The sequence below is a fragment of the Podarcis erhardii genome (genome assembly GCF_964252035.2).
Source record: "Podarcis erhardii genome assembly, chromosome: 9".
NCBI classification, from domain to species: Eukaryota; Metazoa; Chordata; class Lepidosauria; order Squamata; family Lacertidae; genus Podarcis; species Podarcis erhardii.
In genome coordinates, this window is record NC_138512.1 from 28,953,967 (window position 1) to 28,969,235 (window position 15,269).

A 15,269-nucleotide genomic window follows, 5' to 3' on the forward strand; every position below is an offset into this window, starting at 1 on the left:
GGAATTGTAGCTCAGTGACACCTGGAGGGCTAAAGGTTCCCCAAACCTACCATGGCTTTATTGAATGTGATATTTAATTCCCTTTTGCAATGTATATTATTCCATGTTTTCCAAATTACATAGCTGAATATACTAATGAAGGATGCTAAAATGAAACGTAACTATCTTCTCTAGAGAACAATATGTTACCACTACTGCCATGTTTCACTTATTACTTCTACTTTCAGGAACCTCCAGAAGAACAAAATTCTTTGGTACTTTCCCTGGAAACTATGTCAAGAGGCTGTGAAATGTTGCTTATTTTTTTCCTACTTATTTATGCTGCATTTCTGCAACACATCTGCATATAAAGCTGCTAGAAAACATGCTCCACCAGTCTTCTGTTTTGCTGCTTTGCAATTCCAGGTAGAAGTCATCTAGTTCATCCTCACCATTCCCATCCTCATCCGCCAGCCAGCAGTATTACCGTAACAGCTACAATGGGATAACTCAGCTTTTATGAAACAAGAGGAATTAGTTCAACCTTTAGTACATCTTTTTCTGTGTGCATTAAATATTTGCCTGCCCTTACCAATCTGAAATATGCCAAGAAGAAAAAGCTTAATGGAAGGTACTTTGTGACACTCCAAGTGGTTATCCATATCATTTGAGGGAAATTGCAGTACTGTCCTTAAGAAAAATGTTTTATCTTCTTTCCCCTCATATATAGAACAGGTTGTGGCTTACTTTTCAACCATTGTTTTGAGTTTTCACATTCTTTTTAAGCTCAGCAGCATATGTTGCTTTTACGTTGCTATGTCACACATTTGCCTGTTTTTAACTCATTTGCAATATAGAATAATCACTCAGACATATAGCTTCCATGGTCTTGTATGTTGCAACATATGCAGAGTGGTTATAAAATTTTGAGCAGGAATAATTCAAAAGGGGAATTACTCTTAATAGTTGACAAGCCATGATTTCTGGTTGGATCTCAAAGATTTCATGAGGCTTGAGTGAACGGAGGTCATACATTGGTTAAATCCCCCGTTTCCACAGCTAAGAGCAGCTTCATGCATGAAGCTATTTGCAAATACAGTAAGCACAACTTGCACTTCCTGCATCTGTACACATTAATGTCCGGGAGGGCATGCAGATGTTCCTAAAGCAGTGTTCTCTCTCCATAGAGAAAATATGTGAGTTATACATTAATGATGTGCACAAAGACAGGAAGCAGATGAAATGCATCTTCTGTATTTGCATATGTTAATGCCCTAAGTCAGGAGAGAAGTATGCATGTCTTTGCAAGAAGAAGTAGATCTTCCTACTGCAAGTGCAGCATACACCTCTGTCTCTCTCTACAGGGAAAATGTTCAAAGGCCCCACTTCCAACATCAGTTATATGGGCAAACTTATCCCAAAGGAATCCATGTTTACTGCTTAATATTAAAGAAGTGTACAAAACAAAACAAAAATACTGGGAAACAATTAAGCAAACCAATAATGAAATTGTTGATGTTGTATGCTTCTCTACTACATCAAAAATAACCTGAGTTCAACAGAATAACTGAAAGTCTAGTACAGTATTCAACATTCATTTATCATACAAAGTTTCTGCAACAAAAAAACCAATATCCAGTGCACAATTTTACTGCAACACCGAGTTGGGGGAATTCTGCAGAAAGTATCACACAATGCTTTTATTTTTTCCTACATATGTATACACATACATTAATAAACCTGAACAATATTTCCTTCCTGGCCCTCCAGCATTAAAAGAAAGAAACAGAAAGGCACAAAAATGAACACAGGTACATTTGGGTGGATGTAATGAAATAGTATCAAATATTTGAATTTAGTATTTGTTTTCCTTATGCAAAGAGAGGCATCAATAGTGTATGAGGGAAAACACATGATTTCCCGCATCAATGGCTTTTGCTGGCACCATATAGAAGGCAAAAACAAAACAAAACCCTTTTCTGGGTAAATGACAGATCTTCTCACAAATATTTGTAGTCTTGTAGCATTTTGTACATATGTTTGGTTTTTTTGTACAGAGCCATTTTATTGTTGGGGTTTTTTTGAAGAAGAAAACCTACCCCCTTCCACTAATAAATATCAACATTTCCTCGTCTTCTTTACCCCGTTCCTCCTCCCAAAGTATAAGCACATTTGGATAGTGCAATTCTGTAAAATAGCATTTGCTGCAAAAGTTTTATGAAGTATAATATGGTTTTACCAGCCAAATCTTTAAAAAATGTACATATGTCTTTATTATGGAGAAATGTCAGTAAGACAGACAATAAATCATATTTGTGCAGCATACCTTTATTACTGCAAATTTCATGGCAAAAGCTTTATATTTCAAAGGCTTTCCATTATAAACTAGATGTGCATGCAGCTTTGCTGTGAAATCAATACCTATCTTTGATGCCATTTATGATGGAAGACTTAAATGTCTGTTGCCTGTGATATTTTAAAAAAGCACTGTTTCTATTCGCTATCTGATTTTAATAGAACATTTTTCATACCTGGCTTTCAGGTAATTGACTTTGAATTATTACATGCAAAGGGTCTCTGTGTTTTTTCCCCTGAATAGACTTCTAATAAAATTTGCTTGGAGTACACTGGTATGCCTTTTTGATTAGCATCCTTACTGAAAAGCATCACACATTTAAGTTGAATATGCTGGAATTAAAATCCTGAACAGCAAGGTTCATTATCCTATAAACAACAGAGGCACCAGAGAAAGCAACGACACAGTGCCTTTTCTGCTGCTGCTGCTGCTGCTGCTTCTACAAGAAATAGGATATCATTTATCCAGTGTGGTTCCTCTTTATCACATAAACAGGACAATGGCCTATATCCACCAACAGCATACAAATAAATATGCCTAACTTGACCCAAAAACCTATCCCACCGCACAAACATGCAAACAAGCCACACTGCAACCAACTGAACGCAACCAACCGAATTCTGAACCCTCCAACCTCTCACAATGGCAATATCTAAACAAAGGACCTATCCACGTGTCACACTAGGCAACAGAATGGAAGAACAACATCCCCATCTTTCTCCTTTCTTCTTTCTCCCCTTCTCATTTCCCCCAACTGTAATTTTCTCTGTTTATTTGCCTGTTTTGTAACACAAGAAAAACTTTAATTAAAAACTAATTTTAAAAAATAGGATATCATGACCCCAGGCAATGATGTAATCTGGGGAAATAAAGAGACTGTAAGAATATAGGCATTATGCTGAAGCTAAGCACAGCACACATGCACAGGTAGTAGGAAAACGGTCACACTTTATGGTTGATCTGTGTGTTCAGGAAAAACAAAGTATAGTTCTTATACCACACATCAGTCTACAAAGCTCAGAGTATTTTAAATGCAAAGAAAGAAACCAAAGCAAATGTTTCATCCATTTTTATCAGGAATAATCACAGAGAGAAAAATGGGTGGAGATAGTATATGGCATCATTGTGTCATACAAAAGTGTTGAATGGCAAATGCTGATGATAGCCATACTGTATGCAGCAATTGTTTCCCATCCATTAAACATGACTCATCTTCAAGCATGGGGAATAAGAAGGGGAGTAATAATAAACAACAAAGTGTTAAGCTGCTCTACAAATACAGTATATTTTCTTGGCCATAGAATCCTGGACTCTGAAGCACTGCAGCGGATCTGTGTCCCACATTTTAATATTGGCATGTCCCAACAGCCCTGCATAGCGTTCAAATGAGAATCATGCATACTTTGCTAAAGGGTTTATTCCTAAAATGACCACTCCACAATAATTGATTTTGTGCACAGAGTGCTACTGTCTGGCTTTTAAAGTGCTAGAAGGTCCCTGTAGAAAGTGGAGCTTTAAGTCAGGCCTGCCCACCTGTCAAAATAGTCCTCCACCACTCTAGGCTCTTCTTAATTCTTTTGCACATTTTCTGACTTTCCCTATGCTAATCTGTCACAAACAATAGTGGAAGTTAACCGCTTCATTATCACCTCTTACCTGCAGAGCAAGTAAGGTTTGCCAATTACTCTGATGCAAGAGCAGGTTTCCTAATTGTTGCTCCTTTAAAAAAGGTCCTGGAGCTGTGCTCCCCTCCATTTTCCCTCCACTATACAGTCTGTGTTAGTTAGAGCATGGTGCTATTAACACCAAGGTTGCAAGTTAAAGTAAAGTGAATAATTTAAATCCTGGAAATGGCTAAATTCTAAATAAAAAATGTCTTCGGGACTCTTAAGTATAATGACATACAAGGTACAACATTTGAGACCTTCAAATTAGCTCAGTTGGTTAGAGTGTGATGCTGATAAGGGTTTAATCCCCATACAGAACAGCTGCATTGCAGGGGACTGGACTAGATGAGCTTTGGGGATCACTTCCAACTCTGTAATTCTATGATTAAATTATTTTACTTGGTTTAAAAATCTAATTTTTATTTGACCCCTCAGCTTTTGTTATATCCCAAGCACTGTCTGCAAATAAATATGGTTTAGTTATTTGGTGGGAAATCAGTTATTATGGTGTAAGTATTACAATTTAAGCAATAGTGTGGGAAGATGTCAAGGCAAGCAAAGCCTGTATCTCAGCAGTGACAATTTAAAAACAATCTGATATTGCACAAAAGAGGGGAGGAAAGCACCAGCTGGAGCATTATACTGTCCTTGTTTGTATGTTTTATACTTCATTCCACAATCTAGACCCTATCTTACTTTATCTATAAATCAATGAGGTTATAAATCAATGGATGAGGAATTTGAACTTCAGTCTACCTAATTGCAGTCTAACACACTAACCATTATACTACACTGGCTTTAACAAAGGGAAGGAACTGCAGAGAAATCAGACCAGCCAAGAATAAAAGAAATTGGAGTAATAACTCCTTATACTGTATAACCTTTTCTGGCCAAGTTTGTACAGTAATCTCTGCAAATCAGAGACATATCCTTGTTGGCTATAGATTCCTCCAATAACCCTCGACAGCCTGGCAGTCTGGTTTGACCTAAAGTAATCCTCTCCATTCACTACACAGAAGTTGGTTGGAGGTTTCTACAGTTCTTATATAATGCAGTGGGAATTCTTTAATGCCTGCAATGGGTTAACAGGAACATGGGGTGCACATTTAAAAAATAAAATGATCTGTCACCAAACATGAAATAGCACAGAGCTATCTGGAGAAGCATTAAGTAAGCATCTTTCCAACAGGGTTTTAGGTCACTGCTATTTTTATTCCCTTGGAAGAGTTGCAGGTATGTTAGTGGGGTAGCCTTGAAACTGGCAGAGTTGTGACAACCGACAAAATATAAGCGTTGAGCTACTGAACTGTCCTTCAGACAATGCCTTATTCTTAAATGTGCAAGGCAAAATGTGTTTATTTAGCTATACCCCCGAAAACATCAATTCAAATTCCTTTGTACACTTAAAGCTCATGAAATACTAAGTCTGTTTCAAGTTCCTGCCAAACTGACAGTCAGCTACATGTGGTTTAAATACATTCAAAGTAACACTAAAATGCTGCAAAGGCTCTCAAAGTGAGAACCAGTTCAAATTTATTCTTGTATTCTTATAATAATACAGCTATAAAACTTGTGACAAGCTCATCATTTAATATGAACAAATTAAGTGGACAAAAGGAACTAAGATGCAAAACACTCCTCTTACAGGGAAGCTCTGTACAATTGCCTTAAGGAAAAGTCACCTCTCAAAATGATAATTTAGAGCCAGAAAAAATCCAACCAAAAGAATCAAATCACATATACAGAAAGAACCTTTTTGATTTTGGAAAAAGGCAAGAAAGGGGAGGACATGACAGAGGTGTACAAAACTATGCCTCGTGTGCAGAAAGCAGATACAGTGAAGTTTTGCCTTCCTCTCTCCAATGTCATCTAACAAAGATGAATGTTAGAAGATTCAGGCCAGATAAAAGGAAGTACTTCTTCACTCAGTGCATAGTTAATAGAATGGAATTCACCTTCAGAAAATGTAGCAGTCACCAACTTGGGTGGCTTTAAAAGGAGTTTTGACAGATTCGTGGAGGATAAATCTATCAGTGACTACTAGTCATGATGGCAGCATACTACTTCCAGTATCAAATGCATTACACCTGAACACCAGTTGCTGGGGAACACAAGTGGGGAGAGTGCTGTTGAACTCATGTCCTGTTTGTGGGCTTCACACCGACACCTGGTTGGCCACTGTGAGAACAGGATGCGGGACTAGATATGTCCTTGGTTTGAGCCAACCAAGCTATTCTTTATGTTCTTAGGGATTTTTTTTCACAGCTGCCATAAATTTTTATCTGTTTAAAATCAAACTCAAGTGGCTTTTGGAATACTCTTAAACCAGTTTAAATCAACAGATAAGCAGATGGTTAATGAGGTAAACATGGGTCATCTGGCGGCAATTACCCCAAAACTGTAATTTGGCCTGTAAGTCACTAGCTGCTGTCCACTGGCACAATGCACAACCACATTATTGGCAACCTCTTATTTCCACCAAGAGAGAAAGATTGTAAGATATTTGAAGGTGTGCATAATTATTTTCAAACATGTGATTTGCCACCCTTCCACAATCCACAAATACATACAAAACGAAAACACTGCACCGTGTCAAACAATAAAATCTAAACTGTAGATAAAAGCAGTAAAGTGTAAAAGGTACAGTTGTTAAAAATGGTTAAAAAGCTCTAGAAAACAAGATAAAAAGAGTTTTGCCTGGTGCCTACCAAAAGAATGTTTTTCCCACTCCCTAATCACTTCAAATGGCAGGGGCACTCAGATAAAAGCCTCTGATTTTGATCTTTGTGTACAGGCAGGCTAACGTAATCCTTCAGGTATCCAGACATCAATCCATTTGGGGCTTTAAATGCAAGCACCAGCACTTGAATTGTTCTTGGAAACATACCAGGAGTCAGCACAGTTGTTTTGGGCATTGGAAAAGCACAGGCTAATAGCTGTATTTTGTATTAACAACAGTTTCTGAATAGTCTACAAGGGCAGCCCTGCATATAACACATTACAAAAGCCAGCTCTACCATTAGGCAGATTGAGACAGACATCATTAGGTCAAGTGCTGAGGGTCAGGGAATGACAGAGTTGTGTGTGCCCCACATGGCCTGCTCTGTGCCACCAAAGCTAGCCTGTTGCATTCAGGTACAATGGAGGATGTTGTCTCATTGCTAGTGCCAAAAAAATATTTGACTATCAGTCTGGCTGGCTTTTCTACATGGAATACGGTGAGGCACCACCATCTTGCGCTTCTCCTGAGTCAGCAAAATGTCTTTGGTCACTCCTGCATTGCAGCAGTGAAATCTGGAGATTATGTTGCATGGTTGACAGCCTTCCCCAACCTCAGGTCCCCACATGCTGTTGCACTACAGCCTCATCGTCTCTCATCATTTGCCATGCTGGCTGTGGATAACAGGAGCTGTAGTCCAACCGGAGACCCAAGTCTAGGAAAGACTGCTCTACTGACAGCACTCTTACCTCACTTTTTTTTTTGTTGTAGTAGTAGGGATGGAGAGTCTCTTCGAAAGGATGACACTTTGCAATAAAGACTCTCCTCCCTGGAAGAGAGGGGAGTGGTTGTGGGCGGGAGACCGAGCTCCGCCCCTAGCAGGGGGCAGTAGCCCCCTGCCTCCCCCACTCACCTGGCTGGCGCCCACGCCCATCGTCAGGCACCCAACCAGGTGCCTCCGAGGAGGCGTGTTCAGCAGCCTATGTGCTGTGGCGCCAGCCCCTCCTCGGCCTCATTCTCCTCTCCGTCATCTCGTCACGAGTCACCCACCCTCCACTCCCTTCAAGCTCAGGGTCTTAGTTCCTTGGCCTTGCTATGGACCTTAGGTTGGTCGCCCTGGTTGTCCAGGGGGCCTGGTAGGAATTTTTCCATTTGGCATTAGGCTTTTTGGTTTTTTCGCCTACCTCGTAGCAATCGTCACAACTTTCGTGGTATTGGTGGGTAGGTTAGGCATTGGAATAATGTGTTGTGGTGTGTCGAAAAGCTAGGTGTGGCCATCGCCTATGCCTTCAATTTTTGGGTATTCCGTTAAAGGAATCCGGCGGTCGTGTACTCTGTCCGAGGACTGCTTGGCGGGAGGCCATGGCACGACCCTCGGTGACATCAGGGGAGAGCCTATAGTTGGATTAGCATCAACAGGCTCCACCTACTGGTGAATAAACCCCCTTGTTTTAGACATCCAATGCCTAAGCCAATACCTTATCACTGCTGTAATCAATAAAGTTGTGGCCTTTTCTTGCCCATTAACCTTATATCACATGTCCTTGTGTATTCATTCCACATTGTGGGGGTCCTCGAACCACAACAAGATACTGTCAGTGCAACAGAAAGCAGTTGCCCATCTTTGCCACTGTATCAGGGAAGGGGGGAGCTATGTTGAAGCTCTATTTGAGGTATTCACTGGGGGAAAATGGATATCCATTTCAATTATACTATCTCAAGCTAAACACAAGTGTCACTACTTAATGCTATCATTTAAGCTAACTCCCCTTCAGACACACAGCTTCCTGGTGTGGCTCCCCTTCATTACATGCACAACCCTACAAAACAACAAGAACCCACCGACAGCATACCCATCAATATGGCTAACTTGACCCAACAACCCTCTGCCTCACACACGCAAACAAAACACACTGCAGTCAACTAAAGGCAACCAACCATGCCCTGGGCCCTCCAACCTCTTTCACCACCAATGAAAACTAATAAATTAATAGAAAGATAACCTACTCATGTGACGCTGACATAAAAACCTTGCACATACGCTATGTAAAAGAATGAAAGTTCACTAGCCCCCTTCTCTTTCCTCCCTCCCCACCTCTCTTCTCTCCCAACCTTATACTGTCTGTAACATTAGTGTCTCACATTGAATATAACTGATCTGTATAAAGAATTATATGAACAGAAAGCAGAGACACTGTATGTACTTTCCTAACCCAATAAAATCTTTAATAGAAACATTTTTTTAAAAAAAGAAACCTACACAGCTTCTGAGAGTTCACCAAGCATTGCTGTCATGTTTTCAGTCTTCTCACTCTATCTTTAAAGCCTACAAAACTCTATCCTTAAATACAATAAAACTCACTTTATATCAGTGCAGAAGAAATAAGATAAAGATTTGCTGGTGGTTAATTGTGTTTGGAAATGATAGTGCTTCCTACTTTGAGTCTTCAAGAATGAGGTGGGGTAAAAGGTCTAAATACATAAATAAAATATTTTACAAAATGCAATTGCTGAATCTCTCTCTCTCTCTCTCTCTCTCTCTCTGTGTGTGTGTGTGTGTGTCTGCCCACCCTACATGTCATGCAAAATGTTTGAATCCAATAAGAAACTCAAGGAGAGAAAATGAAACTGCAGTGCCAAAGGACATAGGCAGCTCCAGGAAAGGGCTATTTATGCTCTGCAGTTCTGCACAACTTAGCTCTGTAGCAAGCGCTGATTCCGGGATCTTGTGTACAATGTGGAATTCTGGGAATGTAGTCTGTGATAATCCATGGTTGGGTGATGTCATATCTAATCTAGGTTCTGGTACACAGAGGTTTCCCCTGGAGCAAAATAGCATTCACTTGCTGAGTGGCACTGCAGAACTGCTCCTGAGTGACAACGTGGAACGTGTTAAGTTTCTTTTTTGCTCTGCACACTTCGTTGGTCAGCTCAGCAGTACATTTTGTCCCAGAATAGTTACATGGTGACACAGATGCCAACTATTGGTTCCTTTTCTGGACTCCCAAAAATCCTCTCGTAAAAAAAAAGAAAAAAAAAAACTACAACAAGAGAGCTGTTGTGATTGTAGTACAGTGGTACCTCAGGTTACATACGCTTCAGGTTACATACGCTTCAGGTTACAGACTCCGCTAACCCAGAAATCGTACCTCAGGTTAAGAACTTTGGTTCAGGATGAGAACAGAAATCGGGCTCCAGCAGCACGGCGACAGCAGGAGGCCCCATTAGCTAAAGTGGTGCTTCAGGTTAAGAACAGTTTCAGGTTAAGAACAGACCTCCAGAACGAATTAAGTACTTAACTCAAGGTACCACTGTAATTATGAGACTGAGGTACAAACCAGTAAAGGTCTGCTTTGAATCTCTGTTACAAAATCACTAAGTGGTTTAAGTAAAGCAAACCCAATCCTCACCCATTGTCTCCCATCTTAAATAGGGGGCTAATAATACTGACCAGCTTTACAGGATTGGGGAAATACAAGACAATCCAAGGATATATCTTCAAACATTTTAGGACAATTCTTAGGGGGAAACCATAACTGTTGAAAGGAATATAATACTGCTTTAAATATATAGTGCCGATAAGGTATTTGAAAAGGGCTATCACATAATAGTCCAAATGTATTTTCTTCTGCTCCAGCAGATACAACCCAAACCAATGGATTCAAATTACAAGAATAAGGATTTAGACTAAACTTTAGAAAAAACTTACTGATGAGGTATGAGCTGTTTGACATTGGAACAGACTGACTCAGAAGGTGGAGGACTCTCCATTAGAGGAGTTTAAGCAGTGGCTTGGGAGACACCTCTCAGGCATGCTGTAGTGGTAGGTTTGTTGAACTGTAAGGGGATTGGACTAAATGACCTTCACTGACCCAAATCCAGAATTCTATGATCTGATGAAATGGACACTAGTGTCTACAAAAGCTTATGCCATCATAAATGTGTTATTATTTAAGGTGCTGCAGGCCTGTTTCTTGTTAATAAAGCCTAAGCGAATGAAAAATGTTCTGCCCTCGTCTTATTTGAAATCTCAGAGAAGCTAACAGAGGTTGCTATGGGCTTCTAATCCACATCTGGGCAGCTGCTTAGCTTCAAGAATGCTACAGCATTAGGTGTTCTCAGACCATTTACTGGGCCTAGTTCCTGTGTTAATTTGCTTTTCTGCAAAGCAGATGGCTTTGAGTACTTTCCTGAGGATGTACCACTATTGCTCATAATAAATCTATAGCCCTGCTTTTAAACTGCACAGATTTCACTGAGACAGATTAATGAAGGTGGTTATTTGTGTGACTGGACAAATAACAACTGTGGCAATTTCAGGAAGATCACAGGGGGTGCAGCAGTCCTGCTCCATTAAAGTCATTGTTTTTTGCCAGCTGGTTTTCATTTTTCATTTTCTTGGTTAAAATACGGATTGCCTTCTATGTTAGCTATTAGTCACCTATTTTTGGCTGCCCTTTCCCCAGAATAATTTCATATCAGAGATATTGTGGTAAATTAAAATGACAGCAACCAAACACAGCTGCTTATTGGAGCATTGTTTAAAGGGGGGCCAGGGCTACCATCTGTGGTGTGCCCTTTGAAGGCTCTGTGGGGCTGCCCAAGAATCAGGGCTGGCCTAGGGCATTTTGGCACCTGAGGCAAACCATAAAATGGTGTCCCACCCCAGGCAATAAGGACTGAAGGAACAATGGGAGAATAAAGACCTACTTCAGAAACAAGGGTGGGAGGAGACCAGCAGTGCCTCCTATTTGCCAAGAGCAGCAGCGGGCAATGCACTTGTCCCCCTGCAGATCCAGCCACCTGAGGTGGTCACCTCACCTTGCCTCATGGGTGGGTTGGCCCTGTCAAGAATGCTGCACATTGATCTACACTTGGTTATGAGCCCAGCCTGGAAGAATCCAGTGGGTCAAAGGTGTGGCCAACAGAATCTGGAGCTTACTTCCTTTTCAGTCAGTTAATATGACTCACTAAAAGAATCCAGAGCAATTGCTCCATCATTCAAACTAGAATTTCCTTCCAGGGATAGGCTATGTCCCAAGTACAGGAGGCTGTAATGTGAAACAGGAAAGAATACATGAAGTGCCCCAAGACGCTTCAGGATTCCAGCTACTATAAGACTTATTAAGGACTTATTTTGCCAGTTTGTTTCATTGACACTGATTCATTTGTTGTCTTCTTCTTCTGACTTTCAAACTGACAAAGTTTGATATCTTTGAACAGGTAAATTTAGCCTCTTCTCACATTCTCACACCTCTGTTAAATGCCACAAGACATGAATAACAGCTATTTAAGAACTCAGTGGACTTTGTGCATTCTACATTCTCTCAAAATTCTGACAGTGCAGAGACTGTAGTATTGATCCAGGTAGCTTATGGAACTGTACATGATTTTAGTTCCCCAAGGATGTGGATAAACTAACCATCTTTAGTACAGTAATGACAGGTGTCTCCAAAAACAGTCAAAGATCAGAAAGCAATAAGGTAATTTTGCATTCCTGGAGGGTTTAGCATGCAAAACCCAATACAATCATGAAAACTGAGCTCTTGTACATCCCATTAACTTCATTTGGAGGGTTAAGAAGAAGTGCTTAACTTTGGCGAGAATGTGCCATAAGTGTTTGCAAAGGTAATATCACACAGACAAGTTCAAGCACAGTGTGAATTCCTCTCCTCCTCATATTTTACTGCATTTTTCGTGATGTGGCAACAGCCTTCTCAATTGCTAAAGACTGAACTTTGAGAACAACAACTAAAGACACTAGGCAAGACACATTAGGATTTTGTCCTCTTCTTACCATCTCATATTTTTTGAATTGGTCCTGCCTATATTTCTCACATGTACTTCTCCAAAGTAGTTCATCTGTACAGCCAATCCCTGTTTACTCTAGAAACTATTTTATCTGGCAACTCTATTTATGAAACACACAGACCTCCTACCCTAAGATTCAAGTTACATTCTGCCTTGTGTGAGTAGGCATGTTTGCTTATGATTTCAAGCAACAAGCTGGAGCAGCTCCCTCCATTTACTCACAAGTGGGTGCACCAGGTGGCCTTTTCAAGGTCCATGTTTGTTTTCCTTGTTCGTCTTTGCCCTGTGACTGCTTCCTACATGTACATAGTATGCTCACAATCTCATGAAAAGATGGCGCAGGGACAGACAAGAGGCAATGAAACAACGAGGAGAGAGGAGAGGAGAGGAGAGGAGAGGAGAGGAGAGGAGAGGAGAGGAAGGACTGATGCAGATCCCTGGTTAGCCTCATACAACACTATGTTGAAAGAAGAGAGGGGTGGAACCTTATATCTTATCTACAGCAATCTCTGAATGACTACATATGTCAACTCACTGAAAAGCCTGAGTATGACTAACTAGATTCTGTATCTGCCAAACTGCTGGCTTGCGTCCCATCCCCAGACTGAAAACATGTCACCATATTTGTCTTGCAGCTGTTGCTGTTTGTTAAAGGCCAATAAACAAGGCCAATTTTTCTATGGCAACCATGGCTAAAGCATTAGCCATGTCCCCAATCAAAGCTGTGAAAAAATGTCACCAAGACTCAAATGTTATCAACTGATTTATCCCAGCTGTAAAAATGTAAGAGAACCTACATCCCTACTGACCAGAGTCAGTCCTACTGCCTCAGGTGTCACAAGTCTAAGCTGTCATAGTAGGTTCCAGAACACACAATGGCACTTCAGCAGGCTGGTGTTCGTTTCAAAAGAATTTTTATATTTCATACCACTTAACAAAAACATAAACAAAAAAATTGGAAAATGTCTCCTTAAGATTTTCAGTTATGAAGAAAGCAGATATTAACAAACTGGCTCAACCAATTTCATTCAGGTCATCTCCAAACTGTCAGTAAAAGGTAAAGGTAAAGGGACCCCTGACCGTTAGGTCCAGTCGTAGCCGACTCTGGGGTTGCGGCACTCATCTCGCTTTATTGGCCGAGGGAGCCGGCGTGCAGCTTCTGGGTCATGTGGCCAGCATGACTAAGCTGCTTCTGGTGAACCAGAGCAACGCACGGAAATGCCATTTACCTTCCCACTGGAAGGTACTTGCACTTTGACGTGCTTTCAAACTGCTAGGTGGGCAGGAGCTGGGACCGAGCAACGGGAGCTCACCCTGTGGCGGGGATTTGAACCGCCGACCTTCTGATCGGCAAGCCCTAGGTTCTGTGATTTAGACCACAGCGCCAGTACTGGATTCAAATACATACCAGGAAATTTAGATTTGCTCAATTAAAGTGGATTAAAGCAGTCTATCACCCCAACACAACAAAGGCATTTTTGGTAAAGTGGGGGTTTTGTGCTTAGGACAGTGACAGGGAAATGCACTAACAATGAATGGGATGAATGAACGATTAACAGGAAGGCATACAAACATTGAAGCAGCAATTTAGACTAAATGCTCAATGTCATAGGAAACAAATCTGAGCAGCGTAAAGCAAACAACGAATGAATATTCAATAAAGACTGGCCTAAGGCTGAACACTCACCCTATATTTCCTCCAAAGAATCCCGGGAGCCGCAGTTTACACCTCACAGAGCTACAATTCCCAGCAGCCTTAACAAACCACAGTTCCCAGGATTCTTTGGGAAAAGTCATGTGCTTTAAAGGTGTATACAGCCATATTCTAACCTCCATGCAAGTAAATCAGGCTGAAAGCTCAAAGAGGTAATCTGGAGGAACCTTGCGACAAACAGCTAAGTAAATTTTAAAAATGGATTCAAAATACTTTTGAGAAACCAAATTCTGGTCTGTCTGCACACAGATTCTGATGCTATGTGCTGGGAAGGTAAATTATAATCAAATCAAACCAAGCAATCGTTTAGCCCAATAGTTTCTATAGGTACCATCAAGCCTAATTCCAAAGTCATATGATCATGTCTCACTTCGGGGATTAAACGTGATACCTCCCTCCAAGTAACACAAGTAATTAACTACTAATTTACAGCCCTACCCATCATGAACTGTAATTCATTAACTCCCAAAAAGTAACAGATCCTCATCAAGTGCTTCAGGCAGCTCATCTTGGATGTCATGGAAGGATAGCATATTGTTAGTTATTTCATCTATTATTGTTGTATTTTTATTTCCATCAAGAAGCACATGTGGGATTTTCTGTTTCAAGTGCCAAAATAACCTGGCCAGCCTTGGATATGCTTTGGGTTGCCCTGGGCAAGATAAAGACACCAACAAATGTAATCAATAATAAATAATAATATTCTGCACCTTGATTTAGGGTATGTCTGCATCACTACATATTCCACATCCAGGATGCTCCTACTGCTAGTTTTTGAAGCCACGTTCACGTTAGCCACAATCCATATCAATCCTGTAGTTTCCTGTCAAATACTGTTGATTCATGTGCTACTTCTAAGAGACCACCTTCCATCCAAGCAGAAAACTAACAGCATTCACTTAGTACTTCAGAATGGTGTGAACAGCTTCATTAACTGGGAATTCAAGAGGTTGCAAGGGAAAACTTAAAAGATTGTGCATGCTTGGTGAAGACATTCCTGCCCAATCTCTGATGCGAACACCA

The 15,269-nt window shown here is 40.7% G+C and overlaps 1 protein-coding gene and 1 long non-coding RNA gene across 16 annotated transcripts in view; one reads left to right on the forward strand and one right to left on the reverse strand.

Annotated features, from left to right (window-relative positions):
* SORBS2 (sorbin and SH3 domain containing 2) overlaps positions 1-522 on the forward strand; it is a gene marked incomplete at its 3' end in the record, with an annotated part of 179,875 nt that extends 179,353 nt beyond the window's left edge. For all 15 annotated transcript variants that reach the window (XM_081875580.1, XM_081875582.1, XM_081875585.1 and 12 more), the window contains one exon: positions 228-522. In XM_081875580.1, the coding sequence (XP_081731706.1) occupies positions 228-289 (62 nt within the window). The remainder of the gene's footprint in view (positions 1-227) is intronic.
* The window catches only part of LOC309349684, an 89,288-nt gene that overhangs the window by 45,217 nt on the left and 28,802 nt on the right, over positions 1-15,269 (reverse strand). The window lies entirely within an intron of this gene.